Source organism: Leguminivora glycinivorella, chromosome Z (genome assembly GCF_023078275.1).
Source record: "Leguminivora glycinivorella isolate SPB_JAAS2020 chromosome Z, LegGlyc_1.1, whole genome shotgun sequence".
NCBI classification, from domain to species: Eukaryota; Metazoa; Arthropoda; class Insecta; order Lepidoptera; family Tortricidae; genus Leguminivora; species Leguminivora glycinivorella.
Genome location: NC_062998.1, coordinates 54,662,544 through 54,687,520, shown reverse-complemented (window position 1 = coordinate 54,687,520; position 24,977 = coordinate 54,662,544). Strand labels below are relative to the sequence as shown.

General features: G+C 40.6%; 1 protein-coding gene and 1 long non-coding RNA gene across 2 annotated transcripts in view; one reads left to right on the top strand and one right to left on the bottom strand.

The window, feature by feature from the left end:
• Positions 1-24,977, top strand: part of LOC125240592 (importin-7) — a 66,568-nt gene that overhangs the window by 20,496 nt on the left and 21,095 nt on the right. The window contains exons 4-10 of the mRNA XM_048148544.1: positions 2,923-3,096; positions 7,368-7,513; positions 8,326-8,540; positions 9,782-10,370; positions 13,562-13,785; positions 17,976-18,152; positions 19,394-19,530. Of these exons, the coding sequence (XP_048004501.1) occupies positions 2,923-3,096; positions 7,368-7,513; positions 8,326-8,540; positions 9,782-10,370; positions 13,562-13,785; positions 17,976-18,152; positions 19,394-19,530 (1,662 nt within the window). The remainder of the gene's footprint in view (positions 1-2,922; positions 3,097-7,367; positions 7,514-8,325; positions 8,541-9,781; positions 10,371-13,561; positions 13,786-17,975; positions 18,153-19,393; positions 19,531-24,977) is intronic.
• On the bottom strand, positions 5,264-6,665 carry LOC125240594. Its single transcript, XR_007178643.1, has 3 exons — positions 6,169-6,665; positions 5,977-6,091; positions 5,264-5,765 (listed from the first exon to the last, which is right to left on the bottom strand). It is a non-coding gene; the product is annotated as an uncharacterized LOC125240594 (long non-coding RNA).

The following is a 24,977-nucleotide window of genomic DNA, read 5'->3' as shown; positions in this document are numbered from 1 at the left end:
GGCAGGTAATTATGGTCGTGCGATAAATGATAAAACATCTGGCCGTCCCTATAATCGCGACAGGGACGGCCTGATATTTTATCGTCTATCGCGCGACCATGCTACCCGTGCTGTACTAGCTTTTTCCCGCGGCTTCGCTTGCGTTAGAAAGAGACAAAAGTAGCATATGTCACTCTCCATCCCTTCAACTATCTCCACTTAAAAAACATGTCAATCCGTCGCTCCGTTTGGCCGTGAAAGACGGACAAACAAACAAACACACATTATCTTTGGTGAAACAACGAATTCTTCCACTTCAGATTATAGAGTAACCAGCTTTTCCCATTTATAATAAACTAGCTTTTGACCGCGGCTTCGCTCACGTAAGAAAGAAACAAAAAGTAGCCTATGTCACTCTCCATCCCTTCAACTAAATCCCCTTAAATAATCACGTCAATTCGTCGCTCCGGTTTTGCCGTGAAAGACGGACAAACAAACAGACACACACCCTTTCCCATTTGTAATATTAGTATGGATTTGACATTATTATTTATATTTAATTAATTATATATGTATAGCCCAATTTCGTCGGGAACAGCGTGTTATGTAATGGCGTCGTTGGTGTACAGTCGTCCGTCACGCCGTGAAGGTGCGTTCGATTCCCAGGATTCTATTAACTTTTTGTATTTTTTTGGATATAAATTTCGTATTTTTTATTGACCGAGCAAGAATGGAGAGCCGAAGGTATCAATTTTATCTTAGAGAACCTATTGATATTTTTATTGTCATTTTGATTTTCTATTTATTAAGTTGAGATATAAAACACCACTTTTAATACCCTCGCTAAATATAATAATTATTTTATCGAAATTACTCCTTAGATAAAAAAAGTCCACTTGAGTTTTTAAAGCATTACGTTACTCAGTTAACTATTGCATTTTCATTTACTAATTTAAGATTTCAAAAGCGATTTGAATACCCTTGCTCCATCGAAAATAAACAATTAGAAAAAAAAATCATTCGAATCGTAGTTTAGAAACTAAAATTTATCTATACTTTTTTGGAATTTTTAAAAATATCAGATTAGGATAATTATGTTAGAAATTCTGAGTTCGACGAACCCAATAGTTATTTGTTATACAAGGGGGCAAAGTTGTATTTTAACGCCGAGTGTGGAATTGAAAAACGAGCAAGTGAAAGGATACTATAGTTGAACCACGAGCGAAGCGAGTGGTTCGAGAATAGAATCCTGAACTTGCGAGTTTTTTAACACACGAGAAGTAAAATACATTTGCACCCGAGTGTAACACAAAACTTTTCCCCTCACTATAGCGAGGAAACTACAACGCATAAAATGCGTTTTTCACTGCTTCCAGTAGTTCCACAGGTGGTAAATCATTTTTATTACTAGATTCACCTACTTTTATCAACTTTAAATCAGTTAATTTGACTTTATTCAAGGTCAAATTACTTTACCCACTAGTGGATAAAATGCGTTTTTACCCTCTGGTATTAAAGGACAAAACACGTGTTTCCGAGCTAGTGAGGGGAAAAAATTATTACCATGTAAGAGAATAGGTTTTTAATCTTTTTTGTGGAAAACGCTCAGTAACTACTGTACGAGTACATATACATTTATGTATAATAATAAAACAAAAAATAGTGTCTCATAGTGTTGTGTTCCTGCCGGTGAGTAAGGCTGCCAGAGCTCAACGAGGGTGTGGGGTGCTGACGACGGGAGGACTTACGGAACTAATTTGTTCCGTCTATTGTCCTTTGAGTCGTCGGCAACCCAAACCCTCCTTTGAACTTGTACACTCCTTTTTTCTGTGCACACGCAGCAAAGGGGAGTGTACAAGTTACTAATGGGGCGGCAACGCGCATGCGACACTCTTTGAGTTGCAGGCGTCCATAGGTTACGGTGACCGCTTTCCATTAGGCGGACCGTATGCTTATTTGCCACCGACGTAGTATTAAAAAAAAAAAGAGAAAAAGTCCTGGATTCGAACCCAGTACTTCCATGCAAATCATGCGATGGCACGTATTTACCGCAAGGCTATTTAAACAAGCTGTCGCCGCGTGAAATTATCGACTAGAAGGAATACAAAAACACTGTTTGTATGTGTGAGTGGTACTTAGAAATAGTATAAAATAGTAAATTTATCTACATTAAGGGGATTAACGTTACAATGAGAAGTTGAATGTTTGTTGTAATACGTCAATTTTAATATTAAATGTTCGCGAAGCATAATTGAAAGTATATAAATGCCTGTACGACTCCACAAAAAAAATAAGACTGGTAATTTGAAGATTAACGCCATCTAACGCAGCCTGAGCTTCGGGTAACCTAAGCGAGCCACCTTAATAATAATAACCAATGGAATACGTAAGACCTTCATTCGTTATTTACTTTGTTTATTCGGTAAATATTCGGCAATGCAACCGAATTATTCGGCCGAATACGAACATTGAGAAACTTGCCGAATATACCGAATACCGAATATTTACCGAATATTCGGCCCATCTCTAATTTAAACCAAAAACAAATGTAAAAAAACGTACCACAAAGCCATAGAGAAAAAGGTACGGTGGCCTAGATGGCGTTACACCTTTGGGCAACGCTCGGCTAGATGGTGCTAATATTAATATTTGACATTTTAATACATATCAAGCTAACAATATGGGCCAAATTGTTAAAACTGAGTTTCAAAAGTTCTAAGCTTGTGTCGAGGTAGTCTATGCACTGTGATTACACATTTGACTTCGACAGTAACTCTCTATAATACTCTCCTCTTTGCCCCAGCTAATTTAAAAATTCGCGTTTGTACAGGACATTGGTAGACTTTTCCATGGAATGCTCCTGTTGCGCTCTGCATGCCGCCACTACTGATCAGATTGTCTAAGATTATACATGTAGCTAAATAAACGCTCCACCTGGCACAGATACGGCAGCCCCGTGAACACGCGCAAGGAGTACGTGCAGTTCGCGGAGTGGTACCTGACGACCTTCACCGGCGGCATCCTCGACGTGCTGCTGCGCGTGCTCGACCAGTACCGCAACAAGGTGTACGTGTCCCCGCGCGTGCTGCAGCAGACCATCAGCTACATCGACCAGTGGTGCGTACTGTCTCACTAGACTCCATGTCACCTTCACCGCAGCACCCTGCACGTGCTCCGCCAGTACCGCAACAAGGTGTACGTGTCCCCGCGCGTGCTGCAGCAGACCATCAGCTACATCGACCAGTGGTGCGTACTGTCTCACTAGACTCCATGTCACCTTCACCGCAGCACGCTGCACGTGCTCCGCCAGTACCGCAACAAGGTGTACGTGTCCCCGCGCGTGCTGCAGCAGACCATCAGCTACATCGACCAGTGGTGCGTACTGTCTCACTAGACTCCATGTCACCTTCACCGCAGCACCCTGCACGTGCTCCGCCAGTACCGCAACAAGGTGTACGTGTCCCCGCGCGTGCTGCAGCAGACCATCAGCTACATCGACCAGTGGTGCGTACTGTCTCACTAGACTCCATGTCACCTTCACCGCAGCACCCTGCACGTGCTCCGCCAGTACCGCAACAAGGTGTACGTGTCCCCGCGCGTGCTGCAGCAGACCATCAGCTACATCGACCAGTGGTGCGTACTGTCTCACTAGACTCCATGTCACCTTCACCGCAGCACCCTGCACGTGCTCCGCCAGTACCGCAACAAGGTGTACGTGTCCCCGCGCGTGCTGCAGCAGACCATCAGCTACATCGACCAGTGGTGCGTACTGTCTCACTAGACTCCATGTCACCTTCACCGCAGCACCCTGCACGTGCTCCGCCAGTACCGCAACAAGGTGTACGTGTCCCCGCGCGTGCTGCAGCAGACCATCAGCTACATCGACCAGTGGTGCGTACTGTCTCACTAGACTCCATGTCACCTTCACCGCAGCACCCTGCACGTGCTCCGCCAGTACCGCAACAAGGTGTACGTGTCCCCGCGCGTGCTGCAGCAGACCATCAGCTACATCGACCAGTGGTGCGTACTGTCTCACTAGACTCCATGTCACCTTCACCGCAGCACCCTGCACGTGCTCCGCCAGTACCGCAACAAGGTGTACGTGTCCCCGCGCGTGCTGCAGCAGACCATCAGCTACATCGACCAGTGGTGCGTACTGTCTCACTAGACTCCAAGTCACCTTCACCGCAGCACCCTGCACGTGCTCCGCCAGTACCGCAACAAGGTGTACGTGTCCCCGCGCGTGCTGCAGCAGACCATCAGCTACATCGACCAGTGGTGCGTACTGTCTCACTAGACTCCATGTCACCTTCACCGCAGCACCCTGCACGTGCTCCGCCAGTACCGCAACAAGGTGTACGTGTCCCCGCGCGTGCTGCAGCAGACCATCAGCTACATCGACCAGTGGTGCGTACTGTCTCACTAGACTCCATGTCACCTTCACCGCAGCACCCTGCACGTGCTCCGCCAGTACCGCAACAAGGTGTACGTGTCCCCGCGCGTGCTGCAGCAGACCATCAGCTACATCGACCAGTGGTGCGTACTGTCTCACTAGACTCCATGTCACCTTCACCGCAGCACCCTGCACGTGCTCCGCCAGTACCGCAACAAGGTGTACGTGTCCCCGCGCGTGCTGCAGCAGACCATCAGCTACATCGACCAGTGGTGCGTACTGTCTCACTAGACTCCAAGTCACCTTCACCGCAGCACCCTGCACGTGCTCCGCCAGTACCGCAACAAGGTGTACGTGTCCCCGCGCGTGCTGCAGCAGACCATCAGCTACATCGACCAGTGGTGCGTACTGTCTCACTAGACTCCATGTCACCTTCACCGCAGCACCCTGCACGTGCTCCGCCAGTACCGCAACAAGGTGTACGTGTCCCCGCGCGTGCTGCAGCAGACCATCAGCTACATCGACCAGTGGTGCGTACTGTCTCACTAGACTCCATGTCACCTTCACCGCAGCACCCTGCACGTGCTCCGCCAGTACCGCAACAAGGTGTACGTGTCCCCGCGCGTGCTGCAGCAGACCATCAGCTACATCGACCAGTGGTGCGTACTGTCTCACTAGACTCCATGTCACCTTCACCGCAGCACCCTGCACGTGCTCCGCCAGTACCGCAACAAGGTGTACGTGTCCCCGCGCGTGCTGCAGCAGACCATCAGCTACATCGACCAGTGGTGCGTACTGTCTCACTAAAAATAAGAAAGCCTCGGATCGGATGTTAGTTGCCCTCTGTTACGCCTTAGCTTACAATTACATGAACATGAGATCTGAGAAATTTCGTACTTTGCTTGCCTATGCATGTAATTAAATTGTTACAATATTTAATTTTATGGGGGGTTTCCTTTAGCTGACGACACAATAAAAAATAAAAAATCAAACAACCATTGAAGGGGTACCAGGTATTTATTTGTATTAAGAAAAATCTAAATTGGTTATGCTAGTTTGTTATCTTAGGTACCGTTAACAATTGTTGGCCGAGGGCTAGCTCACGAGAACAATAATGTTGGGTTTATACTTTTAAGGGAACAAATGTGGGTCAGCGAGCTCTAAATTATTATTACTGGTAGAAACGGATACAGCGGTCAATATATATTAAGGGCAGTTACACGGAAGGGCGCCAGAACCGAAGGCCGGTTCATTCAGTCAATAAGTAAACGTGGAAAGATCTGACCTCGAAACACCACAACTGCCACGGCAGCAATCTGCCGCCCGAAAGTTACCGGGACACCAGGGGAAGCTCTCGCGGCCGGCGCGAGGTTTAGGCGACGCGGCGTGAACCCTGGAATGGTTATACCAGTCTGTAAGGAAGATTCCTAAAAACGGTGCCCGTAAGGGTGGTTTATACCGCCCACAGGACACGGGGGTTACCTTGGAATTTGAATTTCGAACGTCAACGCGTTCTGTGAAACGACCTACTGCTAATTTGGGAGATATACATAACCTACGGAACAAGTTGGCTGCCAACAAGGTTTAAAGAATGTATGACTTACCGTTGATGGATAAAGGGCCAGCAGAGGGCAAAATTGCACCCATTTCGACACCCGGGCACGCTTGGCGCCGCCTCATATCAAGGGAACATAATTCGATCAACGTCCGATTCCGGGGCTGGAAAATATGTAACGCATCGTTAGAAAATAAACAACTATATGGAATTAAACGGCAGAATCACTAGGGAAACTCACTCGAACGGGCGATTGCGCCCGATTTTGACTAGGACCAAAGATCCCTCACAATTCTTCTGCGGCACCGAAAACTCGTCTCATCATCGCCATTTTTGACAGCCAAGTGTTGCTAGCCGAAATCGGCCCGCGCCGTGAACAGCCGGCTCCGGACGTTCAATCGAAATTAAGTCAACAAAAAAAAATATAATACTAAACTCTTCGCGATTAACGCGGAGCTTAAAAAAAACATAATTAAGTCTGGTTACGAATAAAAGGAAGGAAGGCAAACGCCCGATGACGATTTACTTCTATTTTTAAAAATGGCAACTATGATCCACGTAAGTCCATGAAGGAATACAAGAGTGCAGCTATCCCACGCTAGATGGCGGGGAAGGCCGATCCAGGATCAGACAACTCACGGTCGATGACTTCCTGCCGATTTCCGACAGAGGGCGGTAGAGGGCGTAACCTACGCCTTGCATTCTTAAATTTATTACTTTATTAAGGAGAATGAGATTTTATTGTTACAAAATTTACTATTTGTCTGGCTCAGTCGGAAGTGACCGTGCCGCACCGCTTCTAAACCGCAGTCCTGAGTTCGAATCCCGGTAAGGGCATTTATTTGTGTGATGAGCACAGATATATTTGTTTCCGAGTCATGGACGTTTTCTATGTATACATTTAAGTATTTGTCTAATATATACACGGTGCTCGTGAGCATTGCGAGAGATTTTAACCACACATTTATGAGGCTAAAGGAAACATTTATTTTAATTCACATAAGGAAATTTTGCCAAAAAAAAATCTTTTTAAATTTTTTTTTACTGCTTTCGAATGTATTTTCACATAAAAAGTAAATGTTATTCATAAAACTAGCACTTCAAATGAATTTAGACCTTTTTTTTTCTAAAAACCTAATTTTTGAAAGCATTTATTTCGTAATTTTGGACATCTATCAATGAGGATAGTGAGACTAATTCTCCTTAATGGCATCAATATCGTTAAAAAAGCCATACTAACAATAAGAATTTACTCTGAAACTAGACGAAATCTAGAAAAGTGTATATGACATTTTAGTCTTAAAATGGGATGAGGAATATGCTCTTACTGGAGTACCCACAATACAAGCCTTCTTGAGCTTACCGCGGGGCTCAGTCAATCTGTGTAAGAATATTGTATAATATTTATTTATTTGTTATACATTTAACTTGATGTCGCAGCGTGTCCCACTCGCACTCGTGGAAGATCCTGAAGCCGAACATGTTCGAGATCATCAAGGACGTGCTGTTCCCGCTCATGTCCTACTCGGAGGCCGACGAGGAGCTCTGGAACACGGACCCGCACGAGTACATACGGATCAAGTTCGGTGAGTAGGGTGAGACCATACTCTGTACGCTCGCGTTAGAAAGAGACAAAAAGTAGCCTATGTCACTCTCCATCCCTTTAACTATCTCACTTAAAAAATCACGTCAATTTGTCCCTCCATTTTGCCGTGAAAGACGGACAAACAAACAGACACACACACTTTCCCATTTATAATATTAGTATGGATACATATCTAGTTTACTAACACCATAGAGGAAGAATTGTAACTCCATACATCAGTAAATGCGACTTATTTGTAGTGACATCTAGCGACAATCACGCGTCAAATAGCGTAAATTATCAAACACACACTACTACTACCGGCCTTAGCGTCTATTTCAGACGATTTATGGTGCAATGTCCGAGAGACATCATTTTTGATGACTAAAGAGACCTATGCGAGAGCGGACACATTTTGCCACATAGCTGACAAGGGAAGCTTGCAACCGATTGCGACGTTTCGCTATGGTGTCCTCTTTCCCTTTTGTCAGCAAGTGCCGCCAACCAGGTCTCATCGACGAACTTGCGACCATCTCCAACGCACTTTCGCCAATCCGTTCGCTTCTCCGCAAGCTTCTCCCAGTCACAGTATAATAAAGAGTACTATCGTATAGTATGGCCACACCCGTTCCCCGCTGAAACTGCCGCCCACCCCCTCTCGGTTACCTCACGGTTACCGCCTATCAAAAACGCGAACAATCGACCTGTCATATTTCACTCATACAAGCATGGTACGCGTTCACCTCCACGAGCGTAGACTGTGCTAGGAACGCACCTCTTTCCCATTTATAACATTAGTATGGATTGTTACAGACATATTCGAAGACTTCGTGTCGCCCATAATCGCCGCGCAGACGCTCCTGATATCGTGCTGCAAGAAGCGGAAAGAGATGCTGGAGCGGACGATGCAGCTGTGCATGCAGGTGCTCGCCAGCCGGGGCGGCGAGTACAGCCCGCGGCAGCAGGACGGCGCGCTGCACATGGTGGGCACGCTGAGCGACCTGCTCATCAAGAAGAAGTTCTACAAGGTATGTCTGCAGACCCACAAACAACTCTAGTGTAAGGCCGGAGCGTTCGGTTCAAGAACAGCTATGGCTATTTTCAGAATTTGGGACCCCCCAATGAGGAGGCACACTCAAAGGTTATGACAGATGACGCCACCCTATTAGTACATTGCACAGTTAAAGAATTTCATACGTGAGAGCGAGATGATGATATGTTCTTTCTCTCTCTCACATATGAGTGACAGTGACATGCCTAGGCACTTGCAAGAGACAACATATGTGCGAAAAGGGTTTCCATCGTATTTTTTCTGGAAACGTTCGTATTTGTCATGCTAGTTCAGTCAGTCTCAGTACACCTTGTACTGAGACTGACTGAAATAGCATGACACGTTCGTACGTTTCGGTAACAATACGGAGGCAAATCTTTTCGCACTACATCTGTATCTTGTCTCTTGGTTTAGTTAATTTTAGTTATGAACAGTTGAACACTTAAACCCCCTTTCCGACGTACTGGCACAGAATATATAATAGTACAAGTACAGAAGGCCCACTGCTTTGATGTTCACAAAATGCCGCCTTTTAAATACCTACAAAATTCTAACAAAGAAACGAGCCGCACGTGCGCAGCGTCGGACGATAGGGTTGCCTATGGATTAAAACGAATTAATACTCATATAAAATGTTATACTATTATATTCAAGTCTTAGGTACTTTCTAGGTATACATCTATATATCCATACAGTATTTATATATTTTTGTTTGTCCCAACATCACAAGCCTAGTTGAACTTTTCCGTGGGACTTAATCAATATTAGATCTGTGTAAGATTGTCCTATTCTATTCATGATGTCTATTTAACTAAACATTATTTGCCATTCACACGCGGACATCACATATGAACCTAAAAAAAAACTCGCGACGTAAAGTAACAATAGAAAGTGCGAACGTGCGTTCCGTGAGAACGCGCGCCACCCCTGATTAGGCCGCGAACTCGCGGCCGCCGGCATGTACTTGTAGCGCGGCGATAAAATCGCGGAGTGAGCCGCCCCTGGTACTGGTGTGAAAGGGACTAACGAGCTTTATCGGCTTGATAACTTTAGTGATCGTTTATGAATGAGGGGGAAAGACTATACACATTTCTATGAATGAATTATAATAATTATAGTCCTTATCTTAGATTGAATACTGAATTGTTAATTTTCTGTATAATGTTGATGTGTAAAAGTGGCATATTTGGAAAATAAATGATTGTATTTTATTTGTAGGAGGAGATCGACTCGCTACTCAGCCAGTACGTGTTCCCAGAGTACAGCAACCCGCTCGGCTACATGCGCGCGCGCGCCTGCTGGGTGCTGCACTGCTTCGTCACGGTCCGCTTCAAGAGCGAGCCGCTCCTCGTCGAGGCCGTCCGACTCACCGTCAACGCGCTCCTCAACGACACAGACCTCCCAGTCAAAGTAGAGGCCGCCATCGCCCTCCAAACCCTCCTCGGCTCACAGGAAAAAGTCCACAAACTACTCGAACCCCAAGTCAAAGCCGTCACCACCGAACTACTCAAAGTCATCCGAGAAACTGAGAACGACAACATCGCCAGCGTCCTACAGAAAATAGTCCCCCTATACACAGAGCAGCTCATGCCAATGGCGTACGAGATAACCGAACACCTAGCCACGACGTTCCGTAAAGTCATCGAGACGGACTCGGGCACGGACGAGAAGGCGATCACGGCCATGGGGCTGCTGAACACGATGGAGACCGTGCTCAACGTGATGGAGGACAACCCGGAGATCATGGCGCAGCTCGAGAAGACCGTGCTCACGGTCGTCGGGCACATCCTGCAGAATAACATTATCGGTGAGTCTTAACTGATTGTACTGTCCCCCTATGCACAAGCAGCCAATGGCAATGGTGAACGAGTTAACCGGACACTTAGCGACAAAGTTCCACAAGCGAGCCGGGGATAGAACTTGTGTCTTCAGCTTACTATTACTATAAACGAGTGTTGGCTTGTTTTAAGATTAGATAATTCGAGTGTTTTAACGCCTAATTCTACAGTTGCATTATGCGTACATAAATGGGCCATTTTTCTTTTACAAAGTTGTCCCCACAAAGACTTTTTTAACATCACATTGGTCCAGTTGTCCACCCCACTTTTTTGTAACATGGCTATTTTTTACGCGATTTTTACTTAGAATCGAGAGGTCTTTCGATCCTGATAATAGAAAAAAATGTCATACATTTTTCAAACTTTCCTAATGTTATGATGGTGATGAATTTAGCAATTTCCGACCATACAGGCCAGATTATAAAAATTCCAATTAGTGAAAGTTACAAGGAAAAATACTGGTTTGTACGCATTAGAAAGGTAGAGCAAAATATGGACATTTTCATGAGATATATTTCTCAAATTAGTTTCGAGGAAGTTTATCACTACTCTGATCCCAACAATGCATATAATACATTTATACATTTATTTCAATTAATATTTAACTTGTGTATACCAGAGGAGACTATTAAAAAAACACACAAAAGAAAATCAAATTGGATAACCGAAGGAATAAAGAAAGCAAGTAAAGTAAAACGAAGATTACATTTAGATATACAACAACGGAAAAATACAGTTAATAAATATAAATATAAAAAATATTGTAAATTATTAAGAGTAGTAATTCGTAAAGCGAAAATATTAACTAATGATTCTTTTCTTAAAAATAGCTCAAATAAAACAAAGGCAACATGGAGTATCATAAAAAGTAATACGTGCGCAAATAATTTCATTGCCTCCTCGATTGAGAAAATTAATCACGACAACAACATTATTACCGATCCAACCAATATGGCTACACAATTCAACACTTTTTTTACAAACCAAACCTCAAAGCAACAGCTAAAATCTACAGAGTATAAGCCAATTGGACCACGGATTACTAACAGCATTTTTCTTATGCCTGTCGATGCACAAGAAATAAGGAAGACTATAATGTCATTAAAATCAAAAAAAAGTACTGGCCACGACGAAATACCAATGCAAGTTATAAAGGCATCTGTAGAGTATATTGTCCATCCCCTTACCTATATAATTAATCTCTCACTAGAGAAGGGCATATTCCCTGACGAGTTAAAAAACGCCATCATAAAGCCACTATACAAGAAAGGAGCTAAGGATGACATGAGCAATTATCGGCCCATTGCCTTATTATCAAACTTTTCTAAAGTATTTGAGAAAGTAATTTATAATAGACTCATTAAATACTACGATGCGTTTAACATCCTAAATCCTAATCAGTATGGTTTCCAAAAAGGTAAGTCGACCTCATTAGCTGTATTTAGGATTTTCAAAGACATATGGGATAAAATAAATGAGAAACAACTATGTGTTGCCTTATTTATAGACATGTCCAAAGCTTTTGACTGTGTCATTCACAGGGTCTTATTACGGCAACTGGAAAACACAGGCATAAGAGGTCATGCTTTGAAATTGTTTGAAAATTATCTTTGTAATAGAAAACAACGTACAGTTGTCTCAAAATATTGTAAAAATTCTAAAACTATTGAAAAATATCAATCTGAATACCAGATAGTAAATACAGGCGTGCCGCAAGGTAGCGTTCTTGGACCTCTTTTATTCTTGGTTTATGTGAATGAGCTCCCGAATGTAGTCAATGAACTCTGTGTACTATTTGCCGATGATGTAACTATTCTTTTTCGGATGCAAATTGTAATGTATCAATTTTAGAAAACAATATAAATTGTACATTAAGGAAAATTGTAGAATGGTTGGGACAACTGAATCTAAATGTAAACTTGACCAAAACAAATGTTATGCAGTTCAGGAGCTACAATACAATCCCGATGTCATTAAACATTAATAAAGCGGGGGTAGCCATTCAAGCAGTAGATAGCATCAAATTCTTAGGAGTAAACATTGATTCACACTTAAACTGGAAGTCCCATATAGAAAAAATAAATAAAAACATATCTAGTCAGTGCTACGCTTTATCTATTTTATCAGAAACCTGCTCAGAAGAAATCACTAGAAATGCATATTATGGAAATATATATCCATTGCTCACATATGGAATTATCTTCTGGGGAAACTCGACAGACGTCCAGTCTACCTTTATCTTACAAAAGAGATGCCTACGTACTATCTACCGTATTAATATCAATGAATTGCTATCCCATAGAGCCCTCTTTAGAGAAAAGGAATTTCTTACGTTAACTGGAATTTATATTCTGGAAATATGTACTTTTGTTAGAAATAATGCCGCATTTTTTGTTAAGAAATCTCAATTGAAAAGTAACTTACGTAACCAATATAAGCATGATCTAGTTCGACCTAGAGTAAATACCGCAATTTTAAAAAAAAGTACATACATAAGTGCTATAGATATTTATAACAATCTCCCTGATGAACTAAAAACTCTGGAGGGCAATAAGTTCAGATGTAAATTAAAACAATGGTTAATACAAAAAGTATTTTACAACATTAAGGAATATTTTGAACATGATAGTGATAAAATTATGTAACCACCTAGCTTCACTTCAATTCGCGGTATTACCTAGTTATTTATTTATATTTAAGATTACAACTGAACTAACCATAAGTTTAGGTATTACCTAATTAGTTTAGGCATAATTTGCATGATAGTTAATAAAAGTTACGAGTAATATAGATAATAAGTAGATATAAGTTATACATTGCACGCCCATGTCGGGTAACTGTTGGGACTATACTATATACATTATACATACCTGCTATCTTTTGTACACAGTTTGTCAATAAAGTGTTTCTATTCTATTCTATTCTATTGTTACCGCCATACAAAATGTATGAAAAAATGGTAACGAAATGGGGAAAAAAACCCTGGGGCACCTTTTTTACTCCTATTCGGATTGAAAGAGCTCGAGATTATGAGTGGAAACCACATAAAAAAATCCAAATCCAAAAAAAAAGTGGGGTGGACAACTGGACCAATGTGATGTTAAAGAAGTCTTAGAAAATCTTTTTAAGGTGGCAATAATTAAATAAACGGCCCTTTCAGAATACTACGAGGAGGCCATGACACTGCTGTGTAACCTGACGGCGAAGCAGATCTCGGAGGACATGTGGAAGGTGCTGGAGCTGCTGTACCAGGTGTTCGAGAAGGACAGCTTCGACTACTTCACCGACATGATGCCCGTGCTGCACAACTACATCACCGTCGACACCGACGCCTTCGTCTCCAACGAGAACCACATACTGGCCATGTTCAACATGGCTAAAGCGGTCAGTCCAATCATCATCCTCCTTGCGCTTTCTAGCCTTTTGCCACGGCCACAGTATAATAATACTTTCAATTTGTAGAGATTAATGATGTTCATAAGTATTCCAAATTTCAAAGCGATAGCATAAGTACATGGAATTGAATTTGTGATAGCATGCATTTGATTACACTGACTTCGGATTTTATTTCATTTCTTAATTTTATTGTGTTTTGTGTATTTCTATTTGTAAATGACGATCCTTATTGGGAGAAAATATTCATTTTATTATTTTCAATTTATAATGTAATTTTCGACGATCATGATGAGAAGATAAACATAACTTTGGCATGTAACAAATTTATAGTGTAATTTTTATCATGAAATAAAGAAATCTAAATCTAAATCTAAGTAGTTCTCGAGATATTTAATAATGTGACAGACAGACAGACAGACGGACAGAGCGGCGCCATAAGGGTTCCTTTTGTACCCTTTTGGTACGGAATCCTAATAAAGAGTACTATCGTACAGTATGGCCACTTCCGCTCCCCGCTGAAAGCGCCGCCTACCCCCTCTCGGTTACCTCACTGTTACCTCCTGTCAAATGTAAGATGTGTGTAACTCGGGGTGTAAGCATTTTGACAAGTCGAGTCTTTAAATCGGTCAGGCAAGCCGTCGCGTTTTACTTACTCTCGTTTGCAATATTTAAGTTACGCCCCACATTGTACAATGTACTATTGTCTCCTCGCTGATGGGACGGAATAAGCAGTTTTTTAAATATTTATTCTACAAGTAGTTCTTTCTTTTGCCTATTTGCTCTGCCTTTGCATATTGTTGTGTGGAAACCTCTTGCGTTGCGAATGTTTATTTTCATCAGTATCAATTTTTAACCCCCGACGCAAAAACGACGGGGTGTTATAAGTTTAACGTGTCTGTCTGTGGCATCGTAGCTCCCGAACGGATGAACCGATTTAGATTTAGTTCTTTTTTTTTGAAAGCTGATTTAGTCGGGAGTGTTCTTAGCCATGTTTGAAAATTGGTCCACAATGTCGGCTTTTTTTTTGTGGTTACGTTATTTATAATACCGTGGACAGGGTCACTAACAGTGTAGTTTATCTTCAGACTCGAACGCTACCCATCATAGTTTCATTAATTACTAAGAGAAAGAAAAAAGCTAGTCAAAGCATTGGAGAGATTGCTTTGACTATAGTCTGTGTTTTTAGGTATATCAATGTAAACAAAATCTTTTTTTTATACCACGTCGGTGGCAAACAGGTATACGGCCCGCCTGGTGGAAAGCGGTCACCGTAACCTATGGACGCCTGCAACTCAAGGGGTGTCACGTGCGCGTTGCCGACCCATTAGAAACTTGTAAACTCCTTTTTTCCGACTTATGACAGTTGAGGGTAAATTAAAGATTATACCATCGGCAACACTGTTAGCTGTACATTTGTAATCCTTATTACAAGGGCATTAAAGTCTACCTATGGTTAATCAAGAGTGTTGCTGTTAGTACGAACAAATCCTCCTGTGGTCCTGGGTTCGAATCCCGGTAAGGGCATTTATTTGTGTGATGAGCACAGATATTTGTTTCTGAGTCATGGATGTTTTCTATGTATATACGTATGTATTTATCTATTTAAGTATGTATATCGTCGCTTAGCACCCATATTACAAGCTTTGCTTAGTTTGGGACTAAGTTGATCTGTGTAAGGTGTCCCCAATATTTATATTTTTTTTTATAATAAATAAGTTGGGTAAAGACTGGTCATAAGCATAATGGAGGAAACATTTACATCATTTAATAGTATTCTATTGACGACTGATGCTAATGCGAATTTTAACTGTCTACATTTGATTATACTACATTGTTCTGCCATTTATGAAATAATTATATGCAATACATAGTGTAATTTAATAAACCGAGTATGGCATCTATGGTTAGAAGCTATAGCATTATTTGGTTCTTGTTTTTGCATATGTATAGTTTGGTGCCTGCTTGCGATTTAATATTATATCATACCACAGATGTCATATATACCATAGATCAAGCAAACGTATCTACTTGGCAAATGAACTCAGTTCCAGAGTTGTCCGTCTTTATCGCAGCTTCAGCTTTCGGGCGTCAATTTTTGTTTGTTAAAATGCCTCGTTACGTGAATTCAATTGCAACAACACAAAAATTATGAACAATCAAGAGCCGGACATATTTAAAATTACAGGCAAGAAAACTTCAGTACAAAATTTTCGGCCCCTATACAAATATATGAATTTGTATCATACCAATGTGGCATGTTCAGACATGTCATATTTGTTAAAACACGTGAATCTAAAACTAAGTTCGCGGTTAAATGTTTTCCTTTTTGCGTTATCGTGGTATTCGCCACGATTCAAGAGAGCCGGGGGTCCACTTTGACAACTAATCTCAAGAAAGTGACTGCCAACTGACCTTCCAATAATTAGGCTTTATTGAAATTTGTCCGGTTTCCTCACGATGTTTCCCTTCACCGAAATGCGACGTGCAAATATCAAGTGACATTTCCCACATAAGCTCCGAAAACTCGTTGGTACGAGCCGGGGTTCGAACCCGCGGCCTCTGGATTTAGTCGTGCACGCTCTCACCGCTAGGTAAGGCTATGTAATGGTTTATAATAGGATATTTAACGTGTCCTATTACACGATGTATTGGTTTCGACGTCTCGCGTTTGTTCAACAATAAACGGCGAGTGAACAGTGAGTTGTATATTTAACATTATTACATTATTATCATGGACCAAATTTATTCTGGAAATTCTTTAGTTTTCTGTTTAATGATATGAACAGTGACAAGTTTTTTTGCAAAACATATTTTAAGCATTTTTTTTATGAGCTTGCACCCGTGTTTTATTTCTTGAATACTATACATTAGTTATTTAGTCGCTTTGCGCAATTGCCATTGACGATCTTACAAAGTCGTTCTTAACACTTTCGAAACCGGGCTCTACGCGGCGCTACGACATTTTCGCTACATACGGGGAAACCCATGTAATCGGCTACGCTTCTACGAGCGGTGTACCCGACAGTCGGGTTCTTGGTAGCGAAAGTGTTAATATTCAAAAAAACCGGCCAAGAGCGTGTCGGGCCACGCTCAGTGTAGGGTTCCGTAGTTTTCCGTATTTTTCTCAAAAACTACTGAACCTATCAAGTTCAAAACAATTTTCCTAGAAAGTCTTTATAAAGTTCTACTTTTGTGATTTTTTTCATATTTTTTAAACATATGGTTCAAAAGTTAGAGGGGGGGGACGCACTTTTTTTTCTTTTAGGAGCGATTATTTCCGAAAATATTAATACTATCAAAAAACGATCTTAGTAAACCCTTATTCATTTTTAAATACCTATCCAACAACATATCACACGTTGGGGTTGGAATGAAAAAAAATATCAGCCCCCACTTTACATGTAGGGGGGGTACCCTAATAAAACATTTTTTTCAATTTTTTATTTTTGCACTTTGTTGGCGTGATTGATATACATATTGGTACCAAATTTCAGCTTTCTAGTGCTAACGGTTACTGAGATTATCCGCGGACGGACGGACGGACGGACGGACGGACGGACGGACGGACGGACGGACGGACAGACAGACATGGCGAAACTATAAGGGTTCCTAGTTGACTACGGAACCCTAAAAAGTACACTCATGGACCCTAAGGGAGTTATGTAACTTCTAGTACCATACTTAACTTTTTTATGTCTATCAAAGAGGATCGAGTATTATAGAGAGTTACTGTCGAAGTAAATTGTGTAATCACAGTGCATAGACTGCCATCTCTTGACTAAGGCTTACAAACTTTTGAACCCCAGTTTTGACAATTTGGCCCATATTCTTAGCTGGATATGTGTTAAAATGTCAAATATTAATATAAGCGCCATCTAGCCGAGCGTCTCCTAAATGTGTAACGCCACCTAGGTCACCATACCTTATTCTGTATGGTACTGAGGTACGTTTTTTTCTGAGACTATCTGTCTAAATGGAGTTATATATGTCTTTGATGTCTATTTACATATGTTTTACTTTGCGAGTGTGTAGTAAACGTTGTGTGTACCTAACTTAACAGTCTTTAAATCGTTTTAGCAATCCGTAGCGACTTTTTGCAATATTCTTCTGCCCCAAATTGCGCAATGTGCTATAAACGCTTAAAAATGTCCAGAGTCTGACTAAACTCCTCCTTACAGGTCCTGAACTCTGACTCGGAAGACGAATCCGAGATCTACGCGGCGAAGCTGCTGGAGGTGATGGTGCTGCAGTGCAACGGCAAGATCGACAACTGCCTGCCCTCCTTCGTGGAGCTCGTGCTCAACCGGCTCACGCGCACCGTCAAGACCTCGGAGCTAAGGACCATGCTGCTGCAGGTACACCGGACTCCATTCATAGCCTACTTGACCCTTTAAAGTCTGTCTTTTATGATTAACTACTGTCCAATTAACCGAAATAAAATATTACCATATTTTTTTTATGACCTAAAACAGCAAAATAGTACATTTCGAAACAAGTGCGTAAAAAAGGAAGTTCGAAACGAGTGGCGATAAATTAAAACACGACCGAAGGAAGTGTTTTAAATCGACACGAGTTACGAATTTCCTTTTCTCACGTGTATCGTACGACGTTTTTCAGTACAGATGGCCCTCCGAAGTTTCGTCCTTATATATAATGAAATTAATGAACCACTTCTCGCACTGGTGCGTAAAAAAATCACCATCTGTACTGAAAAAAAAATTCAGTACGGATGGTGATCCCTTCGGTCGTGTTTTAATTTATCGCCACTCGTTTCGAACTTCCTTTTTTTTCGCACTAGTATCGTAATGTACTATTAAAGTATACTTTTACGTAATAAGGCGAAAACAACACAGTCATGTTAATCTTTACATTATCTGTGCATCAGGTCATTCTACTCGACAACAACATTTTTTGACTTTTGAGTATGAGACATAAAGTTCATTATGTCAGTGATTGTTTTGACATGAAGTAAGTTTGAATTCGATGGCGAAAAAACAGCGTTTTCGGTGGCCAAAAAAAATTACACATTTTTGATCGAAAATACATGGTCATCATCAGGGCCCGATGACATCAATTTGACGTCACGCTGCATATAGGATGATTCAAGAGTTTTATTTAATAATTAATCATTATTCATTTTAATCATGACTTCAAAGCTGGGCTATTCATATAAGTGAAATAATTAATACCTACTTGATACATCAAAATTATTTGTTTATTTTTGATACATACATATTAATATATAGTTTTGTTACCACATTTCAATAAATTATAAAAACAAAACAAATTGTTTCATTTTCGTTTCGCGTATCAAGTAGGTATTAATTATTCCACGTATGAATGGCTTACTTTGGAAGTCATTTGTACATGATTAAATTGATTAATGAATAATGATTAATTATTACAATAAAACTATTTGAATCATCCTATATGCAGCGTGACGTCAAATTGATGTCATCGGCATGAAAGTTACGGGCCCATCATACACTTTTAATACTCAAAATCTATAAATATTGGCCAATCATTTATTGTGCCAAATTCGATATGAGTCTAGTAGGCTATTACGTATAAACTAAGAAGAGATATTATTCGGCAGGTTCTAATAGCTATACTGTACTGCAACCCCGTCCTGCTGTTCACGATCCTGGACAAGCTGCAGCAGGCCGTGCCCAACGCCTCCATCACGCAGCACTTCATCAAGCAGTGGATACACGACACCGACTGCTTCATGGGGTAATACTACACACTGTCCCGCAGGTCCTATAGCGATACTGTACAACCCCGTCACACCTCGGACACTGGCGATCAAATATGTGAAAGAGGCGCGTTCCTACGCACACAGTCTAAGCTCGTGTAGGTGAACGCGTACTATGCTTGTATGAGTGAAATATGACGGGTCGACTGTTCGGGTTTTCGACAGGCGGTAACTGTGAGGTAGGTTGTACAAACCAGGGATCGGAACCGGTTTCAAAATATCGGTTAATATTGTTCGTAAACAGTTCAAATTTCTGTTCTGTCATTAACCGATAATCTACAATAACGTTTTGACAGAGAACAAATCAATTTCGGTTACCTGTATTCAAGATGAACAGAATTTATTTCGTTCCGTGAAGTTTATTGAACGGGTTAATAAAATGACATGCTGTGTCAAGTTTGACAATAAATTTATTTACATATCTATAACAGCCTCTTCAACCAGCAATACACTGATATTGCACCTTTTTATTGTGAAGTTATAAATCGGTATGTCAGACATTGACTTAAATGAGGAGGCACACTGACATTTTATCCCACACTAGCTTTTGCCCGCGGCTTCGCTCGCGTTAGAAAGAGACAAAAAGTAGCCTATGTAACTCTCCATCTCTTCAACTATCTCCACTTAAAAAAGCACGACAATTCCTCGCTCCGTTTTGCCGTGAAAGACGGACAAACAAACAGACACACACACTTTCCCATTTATATATTAGTATGGATTAAAATGCGACCACTTCACTACACCACACATAGATGGCGCCACAAAAAAATGCCTTTTGCCATCGATTATATGTAGATTGAGAACCCACATAGCCAGTATCTCGACGCTATGGTCGGTAGGGTAAAAAGTACTTCCTTGCGTTATCGCTTACAATTTTTTCCATTTTGCTTATACTTATTGCAAACGTAAACATATAAAAGGAGCAAACAACCATCTTCTTACAGCACATTGAATATAATAGTTATCACGGATGCAGGATACTCGCCGATGCCTATACTTACTAATAATCCCTTCCCACTGAGCCACCTGCATTTTATACTGCCTAGATTGCCGACCGATTATTCCGACCCCAATCCCTATTCTTATCCCCGTCCCTATCTCTATCCTTGTCCTCGTCCCCGGCCCCGTCCCGTCCCTATCCCCGTCCCCGTCCCCGTCCCCGTCCCCGTCCCCGTCCCCGTCCCCGTGCCCGTCCCCGTCCCCGTCCCCGTCCCCGTCCCCGTGCCCGTCCCCGTCCCCGTCCCCGTCCCTCCCCTATCCCTATCCCTATCCCTATCCCTATCCCAAAATACAAAATACAAAATACAAAATCATTTATTCAGCAAATAGGCCACGGGGGCACTTTTACATGTCAACATTACAGAGTATTCATTAAAGTTAAACAAATGAAATTAATAGAAATATTAACTAAAAATATTAATCATAAGCAAAGTAGCTATACACTGATATAGAATTAGAGATGTATAAAGTCTCTAAATGTCATATTATTACTAACTATAATCAATACATAAAGAAAGTGCAAACAGATACAAAGATAAAAGAAATCTATAATACTTCAATAGTTGTAAAAGACTGAATATTACTAGTAAAAATATTATACTTAATCAAATAATCCATGGAGATGTATAGCGTCTCCAAGAGTCAAATTTTATAAAATTAAAATATTTAAAAGTAAAAACCTTTGTCAAATAATGCAAAAAAAAAATAAAAAATACAGAAAATGAACAGCTAAATTACACATTTCAAGGGATGTACAAGTCTCTAGTTGTCAATCATTAAAGAACAAATCAAGTTTACAAATAAGGGCCAATCAAGGTTACAAATTAAGTTTAAAAATATAATCAAAATCTCAGAGATGTATAAGGTCTCTAAGTGTCCAAAAAACTAACATTAACTTAATCAAACGACAACAAGGTCATTAAAGTAAGGAGTCTATTTTAAAATAAAATATAATCAAAATCTCAGAGATGTATAAAGTCTCTAAGTGTCCAAAAGCTAAAATTAACTAAATTAAACGACAACGTGATGGTCTCTAGTGTCATCCTTAAGACATTACTTACTTAAGTTTAATTCTTACAAGAACCGAATGTAGTGTCTCGCAATCCGCTCAAAAGTAAAGTTAAATAATCTAACAAAACATGTGGCCCAGGTAAGCTTGAACAGACCAGTCTCCACAAACAGCACCCGTTCACGAGTATGACGCGTATCTCAGCCATCGCCTCCCTCAACCTCCATTCGGGAAGGTGGCGACCCGATCAACACGCCACCGTAAGCAAAGACTTTTAAGCGAGCATGACATGTTCAAGCTAACAGCAAATTGACAAAAGAAAAATCGACACAGTGAAACACGACATTAAGCTTGTAGGTGACATTAAAGAGGGCAACAATGCCTAGTATAGCTATACATAACTAATTACATGCTCAACGTGACTTAGAGATGTAAAGGTCTCTAAGGGTCAGTGTACTATCATACTTTAAAAACTTTATATAACTACGCTATATAATGAAAACAAAAATCTTAGAGGTGTATAAGGTCTCTAAGCGTCCTACTAACATAACTAATGATACAATACAATCACATAAAAAAAATTACGCTGTGTCATTTTTACTGGATACTAGTACGGTTGTATTACAAACTTCTGCTACCATAATCAAGCTACTGGCTTAAAGGCATTTTTATCATTTATAAAATCATTTACCGTATAGTAAGCTTTACCTAGCAAACAGCGCTTAACATGTGACTTAAATTTGCCGAGTGGCAAGTTCACTACATCAATGGGGATTTTGTTATAAAAAACGTGTACAGTTCCCAACGAAAGACGTACTAACCTTACGGAGACGGTGGTTATGGATATCACTGTTAAGCTTGTATTCATGGATGTTTTTCCTAGCATACATAATATTCTCAAGTATGTACTGAGAGGCAACGGTAAGAATGTTCACCTCTTTGAATTTCTCTCTTAGGGAAGCTCGAGCGCCCAGTCCATATATGGAACGTACAGCTCGCTTTTGCAGCACAAATATCGTCTGAATATCTGCGGCTTTACCCCATAACAGAATTCCATACGACATAACACTATGGAAGTAACCAAAGTATACCAGCCTGGCCGTCTCTACGTTTGTTAGCTGTCTGATTCTCCTTACTGCGTAGGCAGCTGAACTAAGTTTGTTAGCTAAAGTAGCAATATGTGCGTGCCATTGCAGTTTTGAGTCTAAAGTGACTCCCAGGAAAACAGTTTGGTCTTCAAACTCCAGCGTATCACCTTTTATTTGGATTTTGCTGTTATTTATCTGCTTGACGTTAGGTAACGCAAACTTGATGCATTTGGTTTTCTTGGCGTTCAAAAGTAGATTGTTTACCGTAAACCAGTTAACTATAGTTGATAGGGCATCATTAATACTGTTGAAGCTATTTTCCTTCCTGTCCACTTTGAATATAAGAGAAGTGTCATCCGCAAATAACACTATATCATGTCTGCCTTTAACAAGAGTGGGTAGGTCATTAATATATACTAAAAAGAGGAAGGGACCAAGAATTGAACCTTGAGGCACTCCGAGGGCTACCGGGGACCCCGCCGAATGAGTTCCATTAATAACTACTCTCTGAGTCCTATCCGACAGATATGATGAGACTAAGTCGAGGGCACCGGCTTTTATCCCGTAGTGGCTTAATTTTCGTTTTAAATTTTCGTGATCTACGCAATCAAATGCCTTGGACAGATCACAGAAAATTCCAACAGCATCTTGAGCTTTTTCCCAAGCGTCAAAGATGTGCTTTAGGAGTACCGCACCAGCGTCAGTGGTTGATCGACCTTTGGTAAAACCAAATTGATTGCTATCCAGCAGTTTATTTCTGTTGAAATGCGACAGCAGTTGATTTAAAATAAGTTTCTCAAACACTTTGCTTAATGCAGGTAGTATTGAAATCGGCCTAAAGTTCGTAGGATCTGTCTTCGTTCCTGATTTAAACAACGGGATAATTTTGCTATGTTTCATAATATCTGGAAAAGTGCCAACATCAATGCATCTGTTGAAAATCTCAGCTAAATATGGTGCAATAGATTCAATAATGGAATGCAAAACTTTGACTGACAGGCCCCATAGATCTTCAGTTTTCTTTAAATTCAGTGATCTAAAAGTCTTAAGAACTATGTTCGGAGTGATATGGGCCATTTTATTCAAAGTTGTCCACCCCGAAAAAAGTTGATATGAAAATGAAACCGATAGAAATTTATTAAAAGCTATTTTTATAGATTCTTTAATAAATAAATTTATATAAAATATAGAAGGTTCACTTGACTTTTAAGTAATTAATGAAAAAAATATGTTTTTGTTGAGTTGAGGGGAAGCGAGTGTTCCGTTCCGCAACCAAATTTAAACGCAGATAATGTAAATATAAAAGGTTTGGGAATTTTACAATATTTTTATTATTCATTCTAAAATAACAAATGAAGAAATTACACTTTCATTTTCACATAAATGCGGACTACTATTTTTTTAAACCCATATATATATCCATTCCGTTACTTTCAGTACAAAATAGAGGAGAATTTTTAAGATTACTATACTGTTTCACAAGTTTATAGGATGCCATCACTTGTAATCAATAGTTTAAACGTTACTATTTCAATATAAAATAACGGAAACGTAGTTTAATAACAAATTGTATTTAATTTTTGCAAATAAAACTATTTGAAACATGGGACAGTAACGGATCTGACTGTATGGGTAACGGATGAAAGCTAAGGTCTCGTCTACACTTGAACGTGGGTACCTAAGACCTCCAAAGCATATCGCGAGTAATGACTAAAACAACCGGAGTGTGTAATCCGTGATTGATTACCATATTTTAGATGAGTTAGTTTTAATCCCATACGTTTTTCTTTTATTTCCCGCAATCAAATGAAACTAAAACATCACATTAAAACCACGTGAATACCGCTTTATACTTCCATTCCGATACGTTTTTCTTTCCGCCTATACGAAACCAACGATCTAGTATCGGATCGGAAGTAACGGAACGCTACCTCCGGCGATATTTTACTTAATTATTTATTAAATAATCACAAATCTTGTTTTTAATTGGCTTATTTGGTTTCAATATTAGTACTTTGTTTTAGGAATCGATGTTAAAAGGTTGCATATTACGTATTTACCCGCAAATTTGGTTTCGGGAGGTGGAATGAGAAAATGTTACCCCTGAGTACGAGCTACTTTGATGCGTGTTTGGCGGCAACTGGCAAATGCAAGATGACGGTATTGAGTAGTTTTAAATTAATTTTGCCAAGCTGAATAAAATGCTACCAAATGTTAGGAACTTTCTTTTAATTTTAACAGTCATTCTGCGGTTTCGGAATGGAAAATTCCACAAGTACCAGATTCCGTCTCGGCAAATTATACTTAATTTTAAATAGTACGTTTATTT